Here is a 23,353-nt window from a genome sequence, read left to right as displayed (position 1 = left end):
GATTATGGTTCTGAAGCAGACAGCAGAGTCTCCGGCGACTCCGTAACAACGCCCTGAAGGCCCTCTCGGGACCCTTCTAAAGGCAAAGCATGAGGCTGGAGACAGCGCCGCAGCGCTCACACTGGGATAACGCAGGAGAACGGGCATCCAGTGGAAGCCCTTTTGTGTAAGAGCAAGAGAAGAGGGGAGAAGGCTGCAGCTGGCAGCGCAGCAGGGGCCGCGCTCACCTCCTCCCACTGGTGGATGTAGCGGATGAGGCGGGAGAGGCGCAGCAGGCGCAGCAGGCTGAGGATCTTGGTGAAGCGCACGATGCGCAGGGCCCGCGCCGTCTTGTACACCTCCGAGTCGATGCGGGTCTCCACGATCAGGAAGATGTAGTCCACGGGGATGGAGGAGATGAAATCCACCACGAACCAGCTCTTCAGGTACTTCATCTTGATCCTCTGCGGGTCCAGGATGATCTCTGTGTTGTCCTCCACCACGATGCCTGTCCGGAAGTTGAGGACCAGGTCGATGAGGAAGAACGTGTCTGACACCACGTTGAAGACGATCCAGGGGGTGGTGTTCTCGTCCTTGAAGAAGGTGATGCCCACAGGGATGATGATCAGGTTCCCTACCATCAGGAGCAGCATGGTCAAATCCCAGTAAAACCTGGAGAGCGAGACAGAGAGATGTGAGGTCAGCTGTGGCACAGGTGACCGGAGAGCGCCGGTCAAAGGCACTAACCTGCTTTATAGAATAGAATAGAATAGAATAGAATAGAATAGAATAGAATAGAATAGAATAGAATAGAATAGAATAGAATAGAATGGAATGGAATGGAATGGAATGGAATGGAATGGAATGGAATAGAATAGAATAGAATAGAATAGAATAGAATAGAATAGAATAGAATAGAATAGAATAGAATAGAATAGAATAGACCAGGTTGGAAGAGACCTTCAAGATCATCGTGTCCAACCTATCAACCAATCCAACACCACCTAATCAACTAACCCATGGCACCAAGCACCCTGTCAAGTCTCCTCCTGAACACCTCCAGTGATGGTGACTCCACCACCTCCCCAGGCAGCCCATTCCAATGGGCAATCACTCTCTCTGTGTAAAACTTCTTCCTGACCGCCAGCCTGAACCTCCCCTGGCGCAGCCTGAGACTGTGTCCTCTTGTTCTGGTGCTGGCTGCCTGGGAGAAGAGACCAACCTCTGCCTGTCTACAGCCTCCCTTCAGGGAGTTGTAGAGAGCAATAAGGTCACCCCTGAGTCTTCTCTTCTCCAGGCTAAGCAGCCCCAGCTCCCTCAGCCTCTCCTCATATGGCTTGTGTTCCAAGCCCCTCATCAACTTTGTTGCCCTTCTCTGGACACCTTCCAGCAAGTCAACCTCCTTCCTAAACTGAGGGGCCCAGAACTGGACACGGGACTCAAGGTGTGGCCTAACCAGTGCAGTGTACAGGGGCACAATGACCTCCCTGCTCCTGCTGACCACACTGCTCCTCATGCAGGCCAGGATGCCCTTGGCCCTCCTGGCTGCCTGGGCACACTGCAGGCTCATGTTCAGCCTACCATCGACCAGCACCACCAGGTCCCTCTCTGCCTGGCTGCTCTCAGCCACTCTGGCCCCAGCCTGCAGCACTGCCTGGGGTTGCTGTGGCCAAAGTGCAGCCCCTGGCACTTGGATGTGTTCAATCTCCTGCCCTTGGCCTCTGCCCCTCTGTCCAGCCTGTCCAGGTCCCTGTGCAGAGCTCTCCTACCCTCTAACAGCTCAACTCCTGCCCCCAGCTTGGTGTCGTCAGCAAATTTACTGATGACTGACTCAATGCCCTCCTCTAGATCATCAATGAATATGTTAAAGAGGATGGGGCCCAGCACTGATCCCTGGGGCACAGCACTGGTGCCTGGCCACCAGCTGGCTGTGACACCATTCACCACCACTCTCTGGGCTCAGCCTCCAGCCAGTTCCTAACCCATTGCAGTGTGCTCCCATCCCAGCCTTGGGCTGACGGAATACAGCTCCTTGGCATGCTTTCCCTGGGCTCTGCCCGTCTGCCTGGGCTACTTGGAATGACTGAGCTGCCAGTGAACTAAGTAATAACACAGGGACACTCATTTTCTGGCTTAGAGAGTTCAGGGAGGAATTGGGTACATAGCTGGGCACACCACTTGAAAACTTAGCCTGGGACTTCAGGGCCACCCAAGAAGAGACTGACATACCTGCAGCTGTTAGGTGAAGAGAAAGAGAGCAAGAGTTTGGAAGGCCTCAGAGTTTCTCTGCCAATAAAGCCATCTGCAGTTCAAATCTCCAGGCTTGCTCCTGCTGCCTGATCTGTCTTTAGAAGCATCTAGCACTGACAGCATGGCACTGGAGACCATGCTGTGATCTGCAGGGCTCAGTATAATTACAGAATCAACAAATCCCAGCCTGCTGGGGGCTGGAAGGGACTTCTGGGGATCACCCAGTCCAACCCCCCTGCTAAAGCAGGGTCACCCACAGCAGCTTGCCCAGGAGCACACTGTCCAGGTGGGGCTGGGATCTCTCCAGAGGAGACTCCACAACCTCTCTGGGCAGCCTGCTCCAGGGCAGTCCCATGCCTGCAAATACCTCTGTCATTTCTAAAGTAAGCAATGACAACATTTGACTCCTGTGCCATGAAGCATGGTCTCCAAGAAGCTTATCTTCACTTCAGTGGCAAGTCAGTACTATCCAGAGGGCCCTCCAGCAACATCCATTGTTGGTTCTGAAGGCACAGAGAATCGCTGCATCGATCCTCAGTTATTTGTGTGGGATTCCCCCCAGGTATTAGTGTAAAACATACACAAACACACAACACTGCCACAGCTCAGCCAGAGGGGGGACTGAATATTGTCTGTGTTAAAGAGTCTCACAAAGGAGCCTCACTGCCCTGCACTGGGCTACTCCAGTCCCCTCCCTGCTGAGGAGGACTTGGGGGTGTCAGTTGGTGACAAAATCCCCAGGAGCCAGCAATGGTTGCTGGCAGCCCAGCAGGCAGCTGTGTGCTGGGCTGCATCCAAAGCAGGGAGAGCAGCAGCACAGGGAGGGGATTCTGCCCCTCTGCTCTGCCAAGACCCCACCTGCAGAATCGTGTCCAGTTCTGGGGCTCACAGCAAAAGAAAGACATGGAGCTGTTGGACTGGGTCCAGAGGAGGGCCACAGAGATGATCAGAGGACTGGAGAACCTCCCCTGTGGGGACAGGCTGACAGAGTTGGGGCTGTTCAGCCTGGAAAAGAGAAGGCTCCAGGGAGACCTCAGAGCAGCCTTCCAGTACCTGAAGAAGCTACATGAAAGCTGGGAAGGGACTTTCGACAAGGGCTTGGAGTGACAGGACAAGGGACATTGGCTTTGAGCTGGAAGAGGGGAGACTGAGACTGGAGATGAGGAAGAAATTGTTTCCAGTGAGGGTGGGGAGGCACTGGAGCAGGTTGTCCAAGGTGGTTGGGGCTGCCCCCTCCCTGGAGGTATTCAAGGCCAGGTTGGACAGGGCCTTGAGCAACCCGGGCTAGTGGAAGGTGTCCCTGCCCACGGTGGGTGGGTTGGAACTAGTTGATCTTTAAGGCCCCTTCCAACCCAAACTATTCTGTGGTTCCATGAAATGTTTCCCATGCAGAGATGCTGTGTGCTGTGCTGTCACACTGCCAGGATTTCAGCAGCTCTATGTTGTGTGCTACAGGGTGGCTACAAGAAGGCTGTGAAGTGCTGTAAAGAGCTTTTAGTGAGATGCTCTGGTCACAGGAAATGAGGAAAGCACAGCAAGCAGACACCATGAGGTTTGGTCACTTCAGCCTGCAGTCACAACATTCAGGAAGCTGCAGTGGCTCTCCCAGGCAGTCATGCCAATCACCAGGGCCTTTATCTTATTCCTAACCTCGTGAGGACAAAATCAGTCTAATTCCTCTTCCATAAAAGAGGTGACAGCAAATTAACAGAAGAGAGAGACTGGAGCCTTCCTTTAAACCAATCATCTCAAGAGCACTGGGGTCAACAGTGACTCTGGAGTTACAGCCATGGAAGGAAAGGAGCTACTGAAGGAGGACACAAAGAGTGATGGAAGAAGGAAGCTGTTGGGTTTGCTGAGGGAGGACACAAAGAGTGATGGAAGAAGGAAGCTGTTGGGTTTGCTGAGGGAGGACACAAAGAGTGATGGAAGGAAGGAAGCTGTTGGGTTTGCTGAGGGAGGACACAAACAGTGATGGAAGGAAGGAAGCTGTTGGGTTTGCTGAGGGAGGACACAAAGAGTGATGGAAGGAAGGAAGCTGTTGGGTTTGCTGAGGGAGGACACTGATGGAAGGAAGGAAGCTGTTGGGTTTGCTGAAGGAGGACACAGTGATGGAAGGAAGGAAGCTGTTGGGTTTGCTGAGGGAGGACACAAAGATCGATGGAAGGAAGGAAGCTGTTGGGTTTGCTGAGGGAGGACACAGTGATGGAAGGAAGGAAGCTGTTGGGTTTGCTGAGGGAGGACACAAAGAGTGATGGAAGGAAGGAAGCTGTTGGGTTTGCAAAGGAGGACACAAAGAGTGATGGAAGGAAGGAAGCTGTTGGGTTTGCTGAGGGAGGACACAGTGATGGAAGGAAGGAAGCTGTTGGGTTTGCTGAGGGAGGACACAAAGAGTGATGGAAGGAAGGAAGCTGTTGGGTTTGCAAAGGAGGACACAAAGAGTGATGGAAGGAAGGAAGCTGTTGGGTTTGCTGAAGGAGGACACAAAGAGTGATGGAAGGAAGGAAGCTGTTGGGTTTGCAAAGGAGGACACAAAGAGTGATGGAAGGAAGGAAGCTGTTGGGTTTGCTGAAGATGGACACAGTGATGGAAGGAAGGAAGCTGTTGGGTTTGCTGAAGATGGACACAGTGATGGAAGGAAGGAAGCTGTTGGGTTTGCTGAAGACGGACACAGTGATGGAAGGAAGGAAGCTGCTGGGTTTGCTGAAGGTGGACACAGTGATGGAAGGAAGGAAGCTGTTGGGTTTGCTCAAGGAGGACACACAGAGACTGTTTCTCTGACAGATTAGGGTCAAAATCACTGAAATGTTTCAGGAGAAGCAGACTTGCCTTAAAGCTCTTCAAAATCTACCTTTGGTAAGAGCTCAGCTTAAGCCTGGCCCTCACAGCAGCCCCAGCTGCTGCAGAAGGGTATCACTGTACTTGGACATCTCCATTGGTTTGTTAAACCCTCAGCAGGAAAACAAAAGAGGCAGAAGATGCCTTAGCAGCCTTCTCTGTGTAGATTCTCTCCCTGCTAAGAACATAACCCTTTCAAGCACCTAACAGCATGGATGCAATCCAGCTCTTACAAGTGTGCAGCCAGGGTCACAAGCCAGCAGCACACCAGCAATCCTCAGAACCAGTCACAGGATCACAGAGGATGACAGGCTCACTGGATGCTAGTGGTTGGAAGGGACCTCTGGAAATCATCCAGCCCAGCCCCCTGCCAGAGCAGGAGCATAGAACCCAGCACAGGTCACACAGGAACACATCCAGACAGGGCTGGGAAGGCTCCAGAGCAGGAGACTCCACAACCTCTCTGGGCAGCCTGCTCCAGGCCTCTGGGACCCTTGCAGTGCAGAAGTTCCTCCTCATGTTGAGGTGGAACCCACTGTACTCTAGTTTCCATCCATTGCCCCTGGTCCTGTTACAGGGCACAAGTGAGCAGAGGTCACTTGCTTCCTGACCCCCAGCCCTCAGATATTTGTAGAGATTGATTAAATCGCCTCTCAGTCTTCTCTTCTCCAGACTAAAAAGCCCCAGGTCTCTCAGCCTCTCCTCGGAAGGCAGTGCTCCAGTCAGGAGAGGCTGATGGGGACTGATTTCACTCTGAGCAAAAGTATCCACTAATGAGGTTCCTCAAATGCTCTCAAATCCACCTTTCCTGCTGTGATGGTGTCCTGGCCTTCACTGAGGATGAAGGGACACTCAGTGCTGGTAAGCACTCAGCAATGAGGTTTGTCCACATGCTCCTAAGAGCAAGGCACTGTCCCACCTACTGTGCTGTCGAAATCTATCTTGTGGCCTTCCTTATTAAGGGCCTGAGACGCTGCTGCAGCTTCCCTCCTCAATTAATCTAGATAACTGCACAAGAGCAGGAAGTCTGGAAGCTGTGTGCACATTATTACCCAAAATAAATAACCTCCTCACCATCTTTAATTTGCCTTGGGGGATAGAGGAGGAGATGTGCACAAAGAAAATGATTCCTTCCCAAGTTTCCAATGAATGGTGTGAGGCAGACGTGGCCAGGCTTGCCAGGATGGAAAGGGAAATGGTTTTGGGTCTCTCCCAGGATCTCAGCATTGCAGGCCTTGGAAGGGACTTCTGGGGATCATCAGGCCAACCTCACTGCTACAGCAGGGTCACCCACAGCAGCCTGCCCAGGAGCACAATGGCCAGCTGGGTTTGGAATCTCTCCAGAGAAGGAGACTCCACAGCCTCTCTGGGCAGCCTGCTCCAGGGTTCCTGCACCCTGACACCGAGGAAGTTTCTCCTCCTGTTCAGATGGAACCTCCTGGGTTCCAGTTTGTGCCTATTGCCCCTTGTCCTGTCACCAGGCACCACTGACAAGAGCCTGGCCCCATCCTCCTGCCCCCCCACCCTTTAGCTCTTGCTGAGCATTGCTCAGATCCCCTCTGGGGCTGCCCTTCTCCAGGCTCAACAGCCCCAGGGCTCTCAGCCTTTCCTCCTCACCTCCTCCAGGCCCCTCAGCAGCTGTGTAGCCTCCATTGGACTCTCTCCAGCAGCTCCCTGTCTCTCTTGGACTGGGGAACCCAGGACTGGACACAGCCCTCCAGACCTGGCCTGACTAGGGCAGAGTAGAGGGGTAGGAGAACCTCCCCCAGTCTGCTGGTGATGCTCTTCTTGTGCCTCTTATTTTCATGCTGCCTTTCAATACTTAGGAGCAGCTGAGGACAATGACAACAGTGGCTAGGCTGGCTCACAGTTTCAGTAAGGTGTTCTGCACACACAGCCCCAGTAAGGTGCTTTCTGCCTGACCACAGCACTTCCAGCCACCCCAGTCCCTACTAGTCAGGAACAGTCACACCACAGTCAGCTGTCCTGCATCCTGATTTACAGCTTGTCTTGCTCTTCCAGTTCTAAGGTATCAAGCTCAGTTCACACACTCTCTTCAGTCCCACTCTTTCAGTGCTGAACTGTCCAGGGAGAATCATGGTTTGCCATGTGGGCAAGCAAAGATCACAGAACGACAGAGTGGTAGGGGTTGGAAGGGACATCTAGAGATCATTTAATCCAGACCCCTTACCAAAGCAGGATCACCTAGGGCAGGCCACACAGGAACACATCCAGATGGGTTTTGAAAGCCTTCAGAGAGACTCCACAACCTCTCTGGGCAGCCTGCTCCAGGGCTCCAGCATCCTCACCATAAAGAAGTTTCTCCTCATGTTGGGGTGGAACCTCCTGTGTTCCAGCTTGTACCCATTGTTCCTTGGCCTACCACTGGACACAAAAAGAGCCTGGCACCTTCATCTTGGCAACCACCCTCAGATATTTGTAGGCATTGACCAGGTCCTCTCTCAGCCTTCTCTTTGCCAGAATAAGCAGCCCCAGGTCTCTCAGCCTTTCTTCATAGGAGAGATGCTCAAATCCTCCAATCATCCTTTTAGCTCCCTGTTGGACTCTCTCTAGTAGATCCCTGTCTCTCTTGAACTGGGGAGCCCAAGCCTGGACACACTATTCCAGGTGTGGAAGTCACTGCCATGTGTCTCTTAAACACAGTTCTCCTCAAGGGTGTACTGCTGACCCACAGTTACTGTCCTTGGCTCCCTTCTGTTCTGACCTCTAAAGCCTTCACTTCACTTACAAAACACAGAGGGTGAACTTTTGCATCCAACATACAAAACATAGAGGGCAAACTTCTGCATCCAATGTACCCCTGCTAAGGAAAGGGGGTGAAAGGTGTCAGTTCAGGGAGAGAACCTTTGGGCTCAAGGAAGGAGGCAGAAAACCACCAATCCCAGCACAGAACTCCCCCTGCCTTTGCAATATAATCTGGCCAGAAGTTAACACTGAACTCAGAAGATTCCAAGGCTCCTGCACACCTGAAGCGTGATCTGCTCAGGGTAGCATCCCTGGGTTTGGACTGAATGGACTCTGAGGGACCACACCACCTCAGAGGTCTAATATCATCCATGTGTCATTTTGTATTCACACTCAGGAACATCTCTTCACTCCCTGTAAATCACTGGCCAGAATGACTAACGGTGCATGTGATGTATGTAAGGGCAAGCACCAGCTATTAATAACCCATGTTTGCTATATTTCTATTGTTGCTTTCACCCAGGGATTCCACAGAGCTGACAGTGATGAACTCAGCTGCGCTGCACCCAGGAGAGGCAGATAGAGTCATTAGCCCTGTCTTGCAGAGAGAGAAGCCACATGGCGAGAATTAAGGGAATGGGATTTATCCACAGAGGTCTGAGGCTAAATAAGGGTTAGGACCTGAATTTGATTCTTGAGCCCAAGCAGATCTGCAGCTATTCTTGGGGCTTGGGGGGGGGGATAAAAAAAAGAGCTTCAGAAGAGCAGCATCTCCCGGACATCTTCCTCTGCCATCCTTTCTTCTCCTCGCTCCTCTTCCTGTTTGCAGAAGCCACCATAAAAAATTAATAAATATGAATGTATTGTTTTATTACAGTTGACTCAGTGCAACTGAAACAGCTCAGGGAGCAGGGAACAGCCAGCACTAGATAAACCAGATGTCTTGTTCAAACACACTTAGGTTTTATACTACATCCTACTCGGTGCACGCTCCTTGGCTCTGAAAATCACATTTTAACATGCACCACTACCCTCCATCTTTTCAGTCCTAATATATTATTTAGCTGCAACAGAATACATCTGAGAATTAGTGTGGCTGAGGGAAGAGAGGCTCCTAAAGCAGAGCTGGTGTCACTCTGGTGATTTGCTGGTGTGTACCCTCGGTAGGCATTAGCTTGGTGGCGGTTGAGCAGAAAGTTAGATCAGCTCTCTGCTCTGTCGAGCGCAGAAGGCAGCAGCAGGCCAGGAATATTGCTCTCGGATGGCAGGGCTTTAATTAAATAAACCTTGATTTTTCAGCACTGCTCCATGATGTAGTGTAACCAATTATAGTGCATGAGCTCAGGAAGGATGGTGGACAGCCGGAGAGGCCAGAGAGGCTTGCGGAGGTTAGCCCGGTCAGCGTGGCTGTGGCAGCGTGGCAGCCCTAGCCCGGCTCTGAGTGGGGCCCATCTCTGGCCTCAGCTTCTGCTCTTGCTCTGCAGTGCTTGCAGTGTCAAAGGGAAACCAGACCTGAGCAACCTCACCTTGAGCTTAGCAAAGCTTTGTGGATGTTTTCAGCTTCTGCTGAAAGGCAGCCAGCTGTGGGCCGAAGTGAGGTGGTGCCTGAAAGGGCTCCGAAAGGAAGCAAAAGCAAACCTGCACCTGGCAGCACCAGGGAGCCAGCAATGGGACACAGCTCGAGCACCATGGCCAACCTCCTGAGCCTTACCAGAACAGATCTTTCATCATAGATTCACAGAATGCCTTGGGTTGGAAGGGACCTTGAAGATCATCTAGTTCCAGCCCCCTCACCATGGGCAGGGACACCTCCCACCAGCCCAGGCTGCTCAAGGTCTCATCCAACCTGGCTCTGATCACCTCCAGGGAGGGGGCATCCACAGCCTCCCTGGGCAACCTGTGCCAGTGTCTCACCACCCTCACTGGAAAGAATTTCTTCCTCATCTCCAGCCTCAATCTGCTCTATTCCAGCTCAAAGCCATTGCCCCTTGTCCTGTCACTCCGAGCCCTTGTCAAAAGTCCCTCCCCAGCTTTCTTGTAGGCCCCTTCAGGTACCAGAAGGTCACTATAAGGTCTTCCCAAAGCCTTTTTTGCTTCATGAACAGATCTTGCTAAAGCCAATCCCAAACAAAGCCACTCTCCCAAGCCTGGCTTGGTGCTGACTCAAGAAGCAGAGTGCCACCTACTGAGGCACCAGTGCCATCTCCATCATCTTGCTGAGGAACTGCTGCTTCATGTGCTCAGAGAGCTGAGGAAAATAGCCCTCCTTTCCTGGGGTGGCACTGACCTTCCCTCATGCTGGGCTGCACACTGGGGTAGACCCTGCTGTGCTCCCCAGCAGCTACCCCGAGAGGAAAGAGCTTGTGCTTTAATTCCCTGCCCTGTGAGTCAGGCTAGAAATAGAAATCACCTCTTGTGATGAGCATCAGTGGATGGCAGTGTGGCTGGAGCAGCAAGGGTGGGAGGAAAGTTTACTCCTGAAAGCAGTTGTTCACACAGGAGTCTGAACACAGAGAGGAGAGAGAGAGAGAGAGAACAGGCAGGGCGAGCTCCTTCCCTGTCTTTGGGAGCTGTACTTCTCCCAGCTCCGAGTGGGTGGATTTCTGCTGGAGGGTTCCAAACTCTGCATTACTCAGGGAGCTAATGGGAGGACCATGGTGACTCACTGCTCCTAAGCACCCTCCAGGACACTTAGCCAGCCACTGAGTCCAAGAATTCACTTGCTGGAAAAATTCACTTATTTATAGGCAGCTATTTAAATACCTGTGCATGTGAAAACCTCTTGGGAGTCACTATCCACACTCCCCCAGAAAACTGTCCAATGACTTTAAAAGAGAACTGGGGGTGTTCAGCCTGGAAAAGAAGGCTCCAGGGAGACCTTAGGGCAGCCTTCTGGTACCTGAAGGGGGCTAGGAGGAAGCTGGGGAGGGACTCTTGACAAGGGCTTGTGGTGACAGGATGAGGGGCAATGGACTGAGGCCTGAGAAGGGCAGATTGAGACTGGAGATGGGGAAGAAATTCTTGAGAGTGAGGGTGTGGAGAAACTGGAACAGGTTGTCCAGGGAGGTTGTGGATGCCCCCCCCCCCCCCCGGAGATCTTCAAGGCCAGGCTGGGCAGGGCCTTGAGCAACCTGGACTAGTGGAAGGTGTCCCTGCCCGTGGCAGGAGGGTTGCAACTAGATGACCTTTAAGGTCCCTTCCAACCCAGACGGCTGTGATCCTTCATGCTGGACAATGGGAAAGGATTGAAGGGACCCAGCTAAAGAATCAGACAGACGGTTTCAATTCCTTCTGACCACTCTATGCAAATCACACATACCCTCTGCCATCCCCAGCCCCCCCGAGAGCACTGGTAATTAGCCGTGCATTACAATAGGCCAAGGAGAAGAGCCCTGCTGTGTCTCAGCCTCCTCCAGAATTCCCTGGCCGCTCGCTTCGGCAGCGCCGGCTGCTTCGCATTCAGCCCGGGTCGTCCCTGTCTGCTCCAGCACACAGCCTGCACCAAAGGCCACCTCGCTGCCAGCTGCTGCTCAGCAGGGGCAGGGAATACAGAGTGGACAAACACCCAGGGCTGACGGAGTGGTAAGGGCTACGCTGGGGTTACCTGCTCCTGTGGGTCTATGGAAGGTGTCTCAGTTGTCTCCTGATAACTCCAGGGAAGGACAACAAAGCTGGTGAAGGGTCGGGAGAGCAGGGCTGGTGAGGAGCAGCTGAGGGAGCTGAGGGTGTTTAGTGTGGAGAAAGGCAGGCTGAGGGGAGACACCTCTACAGCTCCCTGAAAGGAAGCTGGATCCAGGTGGGAGTCAGTCTCTTCTTCCCACTGTCAGGTGATAGAATGAGAGGACATGGCCTGAAATTGTGCCAGGGGAGGGTTAGGTTGCAGGGGAGGAAAAATGTCTTTGCTGTAAGAGTGGTCAGGGACTGGCAGAGGCTGCCCAGGGAGGTGGCAGGGTCCCCAGCTCTGGAGGTGTTGAAGAAACCTGTGGACAGGGCACTTTGGGCCATGGTGGCCTTAGGCTGATGGCTGGACTCAATGATCCGAGTGAAGCAATTCTGTGATGACAGGCCAGAGGCAGGACTGGGAGCCCTGCTCATCTGGTAACCTGAACCACTCTGTCTCTGAGCTGAGATGCTGAAGGCATCACGATGCCTCAGCTGAGTTTGGAGAGAAATGGTGTCAGTGAGTTGCCAAGGTGGGACACAGTTCTGCATGGGCTCAAGTCTGCTCTCAGGAGCAGAAGGGCTGCTAGCCAGTGAAGGATGCTGAGTGCTTGAACAAGCAGGTGGATGAGCAGGGCTAGCTCACAGCACACTGTCCCCTGCAAATGAGGTGCATGCCTTGGAGCACTATCCTTCCTTAACACTCATGGCTGGTCTCTGACACAACTCCCCTTGCATCCAACTGTCAGTTTCCCTTCAGGCAAGACACCCTCCAAGCTCTGTATTTAGCCTTTACCTTTGATTATCTCTAATCTACATAACTGCTCAACTAATCCCCTCTGAACAGTGCAGAATTCCACACTCTCTTTGGAGCTTGGAACATTTCCTCACCTGAAAACATAATTACATGGATTTTGGTGAGTGGAAAATGGAGAGAGCTCTTGCTGATGGAACACCTGAAGATGGCACTTTGCAGCCCGAGCGAGGCAGTCTGTTAGCTTTGTATTGTTTCCCTCTCATTGATTTCCAAATCTACCACTGCATTATTAAACACTAACCAACACCCTGCATCCCTCAAAGCCGTGGCCATGCAGCCATTGAATCCCAACAGACATTCATTGAATGCAAACAGACATTCATTGAATGCCAACAGACATCATGAATGAGGTGTTGCCACCCTAGGTTACAGATAGATAGACCACGAGGCAGAGTCATCGATTCCAGCAAGGGGTTGGCTTGGCAGGGACCTTAAAGATCATCCAGCTCCAACACCCCAGCCAGGGGCAGGGACATCTCCCACTAGACCTGGCTGCTCAAGGCCTCATCCCACCTTGCCTTGCACACCTGCAGGGAGGGGGCATCCACAGCCTCCCTGGGCACCCTGTGCCAGTGTCTCCTCACCCTCACTGCAAAGAATTTCTTCCTAATCTCTGGTCTAAACCTCCCCTTTTCCAGCCTCCATCCATTGTCCCTCATCCTGTCACCAGGCCCCTGGCAAAAGTCCTTTTCCAGCTCTCCTGTAGCCCCCTTCAGGTACTGGAAGGCTGCTCTGAGGTCTACCTGGAGCTTTCTTTTCTCCAGGTTGAACAGCCCCAACTTCTCAGCCTGTCCTCACAGGGGAGGTTCTTCAGCCCTCTGTTCATATTTGTGGCCTCTCCTGGACCCTCTCCAGCAGATCTTGTGCTGGGGGCACCAGAACTGGATCCAGTGCTGCAGGTGGGGTCTCAGCAGAGCAGAGGAGAGGGGCAGAATCCCTTCCCTGCCCTGCTGCTCTCCCTGCTTTGGATGTAGCCCAGTGTCCAGCTGCCTGCCGGGCAGCCAGTGACTCTTGCTGCCTCCTGGGGAGTTTGTCATCGACTGACACTTCCAAGTCCTTCTCCTCCAGACTGCTCTCAAGCTACTCCTCACCCAGCCTGGATTTGTGCTTGGGATTGCCCTGGAGGACTAAGGACTTAAATTCTGCAGAGGCAGCACTACTCCCCAGAATACATACCAGCCTCATTTCAGAAGAGATTTCCATTCACATTCTATGCAGTGCAACTGGATCAGTAGCAGCAAAGGGGAGATTCCCTTCCTTCTCCATTATAAGCAGAGCCATCCCTTGGTGATGGTTCCCTTCCAGCTGTAATACCTGACCATTTGCAAACACCACATTTGAGGCACAGGTGCATTCAGCCAGCTGCAACACAGCACACTGTGCACTATGCCCTTGATTTAACTTAGCAAACCCAGCCACCTGGTCACTAGGAGTTAGCTTAAATTATTAGCTCCTAAGTAGCACCCACAAAACCTCACTCTGCTGTCAGGCCTCCTAAAGGGAGGAAGATCTCTGTGACAACCAGAGGCACCTGGGCAAGCTGGAGAAGTTGGTCTCAAGAGGTTCAACGAGGCCAAGTCCAAGGTCTATGCCTGGGTTGGGACAACCTTCTGGACCAAGACAGGCTGGGGTATGAAGAGCTGGAGAGCAGCCCTGAGGAGAAGGGCTTGGGGATGCTGGTAGGTGAGAAGCTGGATGTGAATCAGCAATGAGCACTGCCAGCCCAGCCCCAGCCATGGCCTGGGCTCATCCCCTGCAGCATGGGCAGCAGGGGCAGGGAGGGGATTCTGCCTCTCTGCTGTGCTCTGCTCACACCCCCTGCAGTGCTGGAGCCAGCTCTGGAGTCCCATCCCAAGAAGGGCATGGAACTGGGAGAGTGGCTCCAGGGGAGGCCATGGAGGTGATCAGAGGAGCAGCCCTCCTATGAAGACAGGCTGAGAGAGTTGGGGCTGCTCAGCCCAGAGAAGGAAAGGCTCCAGGGAGGCCGTAGGGGAGAGTTGCAGAGTTTGATCAGACCTGAGGAAGAAAGCCTTCCCCATGGGAGTGGGGAGGCACTGGGACAGGTTCTCCAGAGATGCTAGGGAGGTTCCAAGGCTGGAAGCATTAAAGCCAGGTTGGATGAGCAACCTGCTGTAGCGGGAGGTGTCCCTGCCTGTGGCAAAGGGGCTTGGAACTAGATGATCTTTAAGGTCCTCAGCATGGGGACCTGGTGGAGCAGGGCCAGAGGAGGCCACAAACATAATCTTAGAGCTGGAAACCCTCTGCTTTGAGGCCAGGCTGAGAGAGTCAGAATTGTTCAGCCTGGAGAAGAGAGGGCTCCAGGGAGACCTTCTGGTGGCCTTTCAGTGCTTCAAGGGGCCAAGCAGAAAGCTGGGGCCAGACTTTAGAGTAGGGCCTGTTGTGACAGGACCAAGGGTGATGGTTTGAACTGAAATAGGGAAATTCAGGATAGAGAGAAGGAAGAAGTTGCAAATGATGAGGGTGGTGAGACCCTGTCCCAGGCAGCCCAGAGAGGCAGTAGCTGTCCCATCCCTGCAAGTGTGATTGTGAGGGGGTTGCCTTTTCCATCAAGTATTGGCTAGGGAGAAATGGCAAAGCCTGTGCTTCATGTGGGCTCTGGCCTCTGCAGGGAGGGAGATGTGGCATGTGCTGGGTCTTGCAGGGGCAGCTTTGCAGGGGGGTTGGACAAGGTGGTCTCTGGAGGTCCCTTCCACCCCCTAGCACTACGATTTTATGTCCTTTCTGGGGATCTTCTAAAAAGCTGGGACACTCCTTATGGCCTGTGGGAGCTGCTAGGGGAGCTACCAAAAACCCTAGTGGTGATTGTCCTTCCCCAAAATGAGATTTATCAATACAGAGACATTTCCATGGCCTCCATCCAACCAGACAGCTTAAAACAGGCTTTGTGAACCAGCCAAGGCAGCCAGTCCTGACATTCTGTGAGTCTGCTGGAACAGCTTCATAGTGTTTGCTGCTTCTCCCCCTCAAAAACCCAAACACTTCTGATTATCTTTGTGCTGAAGTGATCCAGTCATGGAGCAAAAGCACATGAAGCACTGTTCAAGCCTGTAAAAATAGAAGGAAAGGGAGCCTTAGCCCAGGGAGCTGCTGATATCCCATCTCCTTTCACCCAGGGAAGCTGATGATGGAACTGAAGTCACTTGGCTGGGACAGCAGCACTCTGACAGCTAGACACACTTAGCTGTCACTCAGGTTCCTCCAGTTGCCATATGGTGTGTGTGAGCCACACAGCAAGGGGTGTCACCAAGCTCGGCTTCACGGAGCCTGCACAAGCCTCGCAGGAGGCCATTTCATTACAGCCTGAGGCATGTCAGGACAGAGAGAGGTTCGTGGAGGCTACAGAGCTGCTGCCTGGCTGCCAGGTGCCCTGGGATAATGAGAGCTCTGGGCAGCTAATCTGTACAGACAGTGCCTACCACCTAACCCTGCGGCGTGCTGAACAGGAACGGCAGGGTGGAAGAATCTGCTGCGCGGTCTGCCGTGGGGTAAATGCAAATGTCTTGGGAGACTTACACCTTGCCCTTGCTCCCCAGACACCAAATCACACAGAAGCAGTCAGCTCCTGCACTGCCTTGCCAGCAATGCTGAAACACAAACATGGCACAAGAATAAGAGTCCTGCTGGACTCTGCGTGAAGCAGCCCACGGACCGCTCTCCTCGACTCTCCTCGTTCAGTCTGCAGAAGAGAAGGCTCTGAGGTGACCTCATTGTGGCCTTCCAGGATCTGAAGGGGGCTACAGGAAGGCTGGGGAGGGACTGCTCAGGATCTCAGGCAGTGATAGGACTAGGGGGAATGGAATGAAGCTGGAAGTGGGGAGATTCAGGCTGGAGGGGAGGAGGAAGTTCTTCCCCATGAGAGTGGTGAAGCCCTGGAATGGGTTGTGCAGGGAGGTGGTTGGGGCCCTGTCCCTGGAGGTGTTTAAGGCCAGGCTGGATGAGGCTGTGGCCAGGCTGATCTAGTGTGGGGTGTCCCAGCCCATGGCAGGGGGGTTGGAACTGGATGATCCTTGTGGTCCCTTCCAACCCTGACTGATACTATGATACTATGACTCCCACTGCCTTCCCACCTCTGGATATCCCCCTGGCCCAGCAAATCCCCCTGACCCAGCAAACTGCATCTCAAGTCTATACCTGGAACACAATCATCCCACAAACAGGAGGTCATTTCCTACTTCCCCACAAAACCAGAGACAGCCACGAGAGCTGTTGCTTGTTTCAGCTCTGCAGGTGGAGGAGGGAGGCCAGCAGAGCAGGCATCCCATTTCCAGCTGCAAACAGCATTTAGTGATGTTTGCTCACTTGCTTGGCTTCAGCTCTTCCCAGCTCAGGGAGAATTTCCCTGTAACATGCTGCAAAGGCAGTACAATCTTCCCTGCTACCTGTAGGAAGGCTTGTTGCCTCTCTTTCTGAAAGCCCAAAGAGTTGCACACGCTGAATCCAGGCAATTCAGTGTTGCTCTCATAGCACCACTGAGGTGATCAAAGGTGAGAACTGCTCTGCAGTGGAAATTCACTGCAGCAGGGGCTGGAGACACCGTTGGGAATATAATGTGGTGCAGATTCAGGGGGAGATTAGCACAAGTTTCCTGTGGGAGGAAATCAGGTCAGCGCAGCCACTGGCAAACCGAGCTCCAACCTGTCTGGGTGGACTGTTCTGCCTACCACACACTGGATCATTTCAGGCTTGCTGTTGAGGGAAGGCATAGAGAGCTTGCACAGCAGCTGCTGGTGGCCTGGGACTGCTTCCTACAGAGCCACCCTGCTGCACAAGAAGTGTTCCACTCCATAGCTGCCCCAGCACAATGCAGCAGAAGGAACTTGCACCACCACATGCTGTTTGTAGCATTGAACCCCAAGAATGCTGGTGGCAGAAAGCCCAGGCCAGAAAGCTTAACCCTATCTACATATCTCACTCCCAACTATTTCTGGATTCCCCTCTCCTCTGCCCCCCACCGTGCTGAATCCCAAAGGTTCTCAAGGTGTGAGATGGGCATTGATTTTCTGGAGCTCCCAGCATACATAATGCATGAGACTGATGCGCTAAGGGGCTGCCAGTTCTGCATTGTTTGATCTGCTGAAGTCTCTGGCTTGGATGAATATGGAAAAGTTCCTCTCTGTTTGCTGGCCATTGACCCTTCTCTGTGGGCACTTAGCTCTGATGATTTAATAATGAAAGAGACCAATAAAGTGAGGAAAGGAAGGAAGCCCCTTCAGGGGGACCTATTGCCATGGAAACCTGCCATATGTTGTTGTCGTGGAGAAGGAATGGATCAATAAAGGCTGTGGCTCCCAAGTCAGTGTGAATATGTAGTGGAATGTGAAGGACTGAAGCCCAAAGAGATGCAGAACCAATCACAGAACCACAGAAGGTCCTCAGAGACCATCTACTCCAACCTCCCTGCCATGGGCAAGGATGCCTCTCAACTAGATGTGGTTGCTCAAGCCCTCCATCCAACCTGGCCTTGAACACCTCCAGGAAGGGGACACTGAGAGCCTCCCTGGGCAATCTGTTCCTGGGTCTCACCACCCTCATACTGAAGAATTTCTTCCTAAGATCCAGGCAGTCTAACCCTGCTCTCCCTCAGCTTCAAACCATCCCCCTTGTCCTGTCTCTGGACACCCTTAGAAAAAGTCCCTCTGCAGCCTCCCTGTAGGATCCCTTCAGGTATTGGAAGGTTCCCCTAGAGTCTTCTCCAGGCTGAACAACCCCAGCTTCCTCAGCCTATCCTCACAGCAGAGGTGCTCCAGAAGTTCATCTGAGTAGCTGGTTATTTACATCCAGGGAAGGCCAGAAAGCAGAGGAAGAGTTTCCTGTGCCTGAGGATGGGTCAAACCTGAACCTGCACAGTAACAGCTGTCACTCAGCTAGATGATGCAGTTTACTCTCTGCTGGTAGGATAAGACACACGTGCTGTCTCATGCTCATTCCCAGGCTTTCTGTCTGAGATGAGACACAGCACCTGCCAGGCTTCAGCACCTTTATTCCTACTTCTCTGTGTGAAGCCTGGATATGCCGGATGGGCCAGGAAGAAAAAGTTTACAGATTTCCCTGCTTGGATGGGAATCCACACAGCTGCCAGAGAGAGGCAATGGAAAATGACTTGGGGTTTTCCAGTGCCCTGCTGCAATGTTCACACTGGAAGCTGTGTTAGTTCGAAAGCTCAAAGCTTCTTAAACCACGTGCTCACTGAGGAGGGAGAAAGCCAGAGTGACAGAACACATTTCCTGCATGTAGCTTTCATCCCTGCCAGGGACACTTCACTATGGATCTAGTGGTTACCCAGCACAGGGATAAGAAGACCTGGAAGAGAGAGTTCACTGCTAGCTTACCCTGCCAAGTCAAACACCCTCTTTAACAGGTCCAGCTTCTGAGTCAAAACCACTCTGGCCAACAAGGATGGCAGCTCTAGTGCCATGTTCTGCCAACTCTGGGAACACAAGTAGGGCTTTGAGTGTTGCAGGTGGAGGAAGTGCCAAAGGAGCAGTGTGAGGACCACAGATTGGGATGGATGGAATATATATTAAGCACTGTTTCCAAACTTCAGTTCCTGACCCTCAGCACTACCTTCTGAGAGCCAACAGAAGCCTGGATCCCACCATTACTTTCAGCCCAGGTGGGAGATGTTAAGGCTGCTATCACTCTCAGAGCACCTTCAGCCCCAAGTACCAGCCATAATGCTCTTTCTGTGGGGGGGAAAAAAGAGCTGGGGGTGGAAGGGAGTAAGGCATCTAAAATGATAATGAAGCAGTGACTATGTCTGTTTTGGTTTCAAAAGCAGCAAATGTTTTCCCTTGCCAGCTCTCCTGCTGCTACCACCAGACTCTTGTTTGCACTGAGTTACTCAGGTTGGCTTGAAGCACAATGCATCCTCAAAAGCCCAATGCTCCTGGGACCTCGGGGCTATTCAGCTATCCCAGACCCCAGACAAGAGATGAATCACCTTCTAAAAATGCAGCAGTTTAAGGAGAAAGGAGGGGGGGGAAAAAAAGTTCAATTGCCTCTGATTATTTTTGGTCTCAGAAGAAACAAACTGTGCTAAGGCTGTGCTTATCTAAGGCATCCACGTGGAGCCACCCTCCCCTCCAAACGGCGGCGGCTGAATTCATTACTGCAGCTACCCAAACAGCACCGAGCTCGCTGGAGGTGATCTCCTTCTGACCACAAAGCACTTGGTGGCAGGTGCCTGAGGCTCACCAGCAGCAATCTGCCAGCTGGGGAAACTGAGGCACGAAGAGGCAGGTGTTTCCTGAGGGCCTCGCTCACATATCTGAAGGGGGCTACAGGAAGGCTGGGGAGGGACTGCTCAGGATCTCAGGCAGTGATAGGAGTAGGGGGAATGGAATGAAGCTGGAGGTGGGGAGATTCAGGCTGGAGGTGAGGAGGAAGTTCTTCCCCATGAGAGTGGTGAAGCCCTGGAATGGGTTGTCCAGGGAGGTGGTTGGGGCCCTGTCCCTGGAGGTGTTTAAGGCCAGGCTGGCTGAGGCTCTGGGCAGGCTGATCTAGTGTGGGGTGTCCCTGCCCATGGCAGGGGGGTTGGAACTGGATGATCCTTGTGGTCCCTTCCAACCCTGACTGATACTATGATGATACTATGATGTGGGTCCACAGCAGAGAGGAGAAGGGAGACCAAGAATCCTGACATCCACTCGAGCGGCTGGGGGGCACTCAGCTCAGCTCTCAGCTTAGCATTTCAGCTCCATGGCAAGGCAGTGCCTTCTGGAAGGCCCTGCTCAGGCTCTGAAAAACTGCTATTTGCTGTCCCCACAAACACAGGAAGTTCAGTAAGGAAAAGTGTGGAGTCCTGCATCTGGGGAGGAACACTGCCAGACACCAGCACAGTCTGTGGGGAAAGATCCGAGCGGCCCAGACCTGAGAGCAGCAATTGTCCATGGGCCAGCAATGTGCCCTTGTGGCCAAGAGGGCCAGTGGGATCTTGGGGTGCATGAGGAAAAGTGTGGCCAGCAGGTCTAGGAAGGTACTCCTGCCTCTCTGCTCTGCCCTGGTGTGACCACAGCTGGAATACTGTGTCCAGTTTGGGGCTCCCCAGCTCAAGAGAGACAGGGATCTGCTGGAGGCTACGAGGCTGACTGGGGGATATCTCTGCTATGAGGGAAGCCTGGGAGCCCTGGGGCTCTTTAGTCTGGAGAGGAAAAAGCTGGGAGGAGATCTGATCAAGGTCTACATATACCTGAGGTGTGGGTGTCAGGATGAAGGTGCCAGGCTCTTTCCTTTGTGCCTTGATAGGACACAGAACAACAGGCAGAAGCTGGAACACAGGAGGTTCCACCTCAACATGAGGAGAAACTTCTGGGGCTAGAGCCCTGGAGCAGGCTGCCCAGAGAGGTTGTGGAGTCTTCTTCTGTGGACACTTTCAAACCCCACCTGGATGTGTTCCTGTGTGCCCTGCCCTAGGTGATCCTGCTCTGGTGGGGGGGGGTGAACTCAGGGATGTCTGGAGGTCCCTTCCAACCCCTAACATTCTGTGACTCTGTGATTTCTGCACTGAACTGACTGAAATGAGGAAATCAACCAGAAGCTCAAGGGGGGCAGGAGACATGGGGAAAACCAAGGAGGACTTGGTGTACTCTGAGGTCAGAGAATGAAAAACTCATTTAAAACCACTTCTCCCCTAGAAAGGACCCTGTCAGACACACTTGCCCCAAAAGGATGCTTTGAATCATCAGTTACACAGCACATGAAGAATTCCCTGGCCACATTCAGGCCACAGAAGGCCTCACCCCTTGTGTCAGATTGCCAGGAGCCATTTTGGCTTTTCCCCTTCCTGGTCCTGTAAAGGAGCTGGTATGAGGGGAGCTGAGCACGGTCCCTCAGCACACAGCTGGCTCTTGCCAGTTCTCAGGATGCTGATGGACCTCTCCACTCTTTCCAAGATACACTTCTGTGTGACTTTTGCTCTTCTGTAGAAAGGGCACATCTTACAACCATGGAATCCTAGAACTGTTTGGGTTGGCAAAGCCCTTTAGGATCATTGAGTCCAACCATTCTCCAACTCTGCCAAGGCTGCTGCTAAACCATGGCCCTCAGCACCACATCCCTGCCTCTTTTAAATACCTGCAGGGATGAGGATTTAACCACCTCCTTGGGAATCCCATTCCAGTGTTTGACAACCCTTTCAGTGAAGAAGCTTCTTCAAACGTTGAACCTAAGCCTCCCCCAGTGCATTTAGAGGCCATTTCCTCCCTTCAAAGAAACATCCTTGGGGTGGGGTGGGGATTCCCAGGGGCTTCTCTTTTATCAAAGCTCTAATCCAGTGTCACAGTGACCCACACAGTGCTCTCCAGCCATTTGTTCCAGTTAGGAAACCCCCCACAGCAAGCTGGAACTGCAGCTCCTTCTTTCCTCCCCATTCCAAATCCCCAGTCTGATCAGCACCAAGGGGAGCCTGCACCACAGCTCTCTTTGAAAGAGCTCCAAAGCCAGGCAAACACTGGTAACCAGACAGAGCTGGAATCACTCTCATGCCCACTGCTGCTCCTCCAGTGCACACAGCACTACTCTGCCAGGGACATCCAGACAAACAGTGATGGACACCATCAAAAAATGCTTAGATAAATCTTTTCCAGTATGGGCTGGACTTGATCTGCTCTGCTTAAGTCCATGGAACACAGCCATTGAGCCCTGGGGGAGCAAGTGCCAGCCCTAAATCGTTCCTTTGATTAACTGTTCTTGGGAAGGAAGAATTCATTAAGCATTCTGCTCAGCAATTAGAAATAAATACATTTTGAGAAGGAACAACCTGCCAGAAAAAAAGTTGTTTCAGAAAGACATTCAGGTTGGTGCAGCCCACTGGCCACCAATGCATCAGCAAGGAGGCTCCAGCCTGCCAGCTTCCAGCCTGCCAGCTTCCAGCCTGCCTAGAGGGACACTGCAGAAGGAGGTAGGACAGAACTGGCCCTGGTGCCATCTATATGACCCCACACCCTGTCAGCAGCTGGCTAGAAAATAAGGTAGGCTCTCTGTGTGTGACTTCTCCAGGCATAAACTAGGAATATATACCCTTGCTGTTTCACAGGAGTAGGGCAAAGCTGTTTCTGCAAGCAGCTGGGACACTGCAGATAGGATAGGCATGAAAATCCAAGTAATGAGGAAGAAAAACCCCAAAACTTCTGTATCTAGAATAGAATAGAATAGAATGGAATGGAATGGAATGGAATGGAATGGAATGGAATAATAGACTAGACCAGACCAGGTTGGAAGAGACCTTCAAGATCATCGTGTCCAACCTATCATCCAATCCAACACCACCTACACAACTAACCCATGGCACCAAGCACCCCATCAAGTCTCCTCCTGGACACCTCCAGTGATGGTGACTCCACCACCTCCCCAGGCAACCCATCCCAATGGGCAATCACTCTCTCTGTGTAGAACTTCTTCCTCACCTCCAGCCTAAACCTCCCCTGGCACAGCCTGAGACTGTGTCCTCTTGTTCTGGTGCTGGCTGCCTGGCAGAGGAGACCAACCTCTGCCTGTCTACAACCTCCCTTCAGGGAGCTGTAGAGAGCAATAAGGTCTCCTCTGAGCCTCCTCTTCTGCAGGCTAAGCAGCCCCAGCTCCCTCAGCCTCTCCTCACAGGGCTGTGCTCCAGACCCCTCCTCAGCTTTGTTGCCCTTCTCTGGACTCGTTCCAGCAAGTCAACCTCCTTCCTAAACTGAGGGGCCCAGAACTGGACACAGGACTCAAGGTGTGGCCTAACCAGTGCAGTGTACAGGGGCAGAATGACCTCCCTGCTCCTGCTGGCCACACTCTTCCTGATGCAGGCCAGGATGCCATTGGCCCTCCTGGCTGCCTGGGCACACTGCAGGCTCATGTTCAGCTTGCCATCAACCAGCACCCCCAGGTCCCTCTCTGCCTGGCTGCTCTCAGCCACTCTGACCCCAGCCTGCAGCACTGCCTGGGGTTGTTGTGGCCAAGGTGCAGCCCCTGGCACTTGGATGTGTTCAATCTCCTGCCCTTGGCCTCTGCCCATCTGTGCAGCCTGGCAAGATCCCTCTGCAGAGCTCTCCTACCCTCTAACAGCTCAACTCCTGCCCCCAGCTTGCTGTCAGCTGCACATTTCCT

At 52.8% G+C, this 23,353-nt stretch overlaps 1 protein-coding gene across 1 annotated transcript in view; it reads right to left on the bottom strand.

Annotated features, from left to right (window-relative positions):
* Positions 1-23,353, bottom strand: part of HCN4 (hyperpolarization activated cyclic nucleotide gated potassium channel 4) — a 153,450-nt gene that overhangs the window by 109,408 nt on the left and 20,689 nt on the right. The window contains exon 2 of the mRNA XM_068144282.1: positions 228-651. Coding sequence (XP_068000383.1) covers positions 228-651 — 424 coding nt within the window. The remainder of the gene's footprint in view (positions 1-227; positions 652-23,353) is intronic.

The sequence above is a fragment of the Melanerpes formicivorus genome, unplaced genomic scaffold (assembly GCF_026170545.1).
Source record: "Melanerpes formicivorus ecotype bairdi unplaced genomic scaffold, bMelFor1.0.p_v2 SCAF_10, whole genome shotgun sequence".
In the NCBI taxonomy this organism is placed as follows: Eukaryota; Metazoa; Chordata; class Aves; order Piciformes; family Picidae; genus Melanerpes; species Melanerpes formicivorus.
The sequence above is the reverse complement of the archived record's forward strand: the minus strand, read 5'-3'. Positions and strand labels throughout refer to the sequence as shown.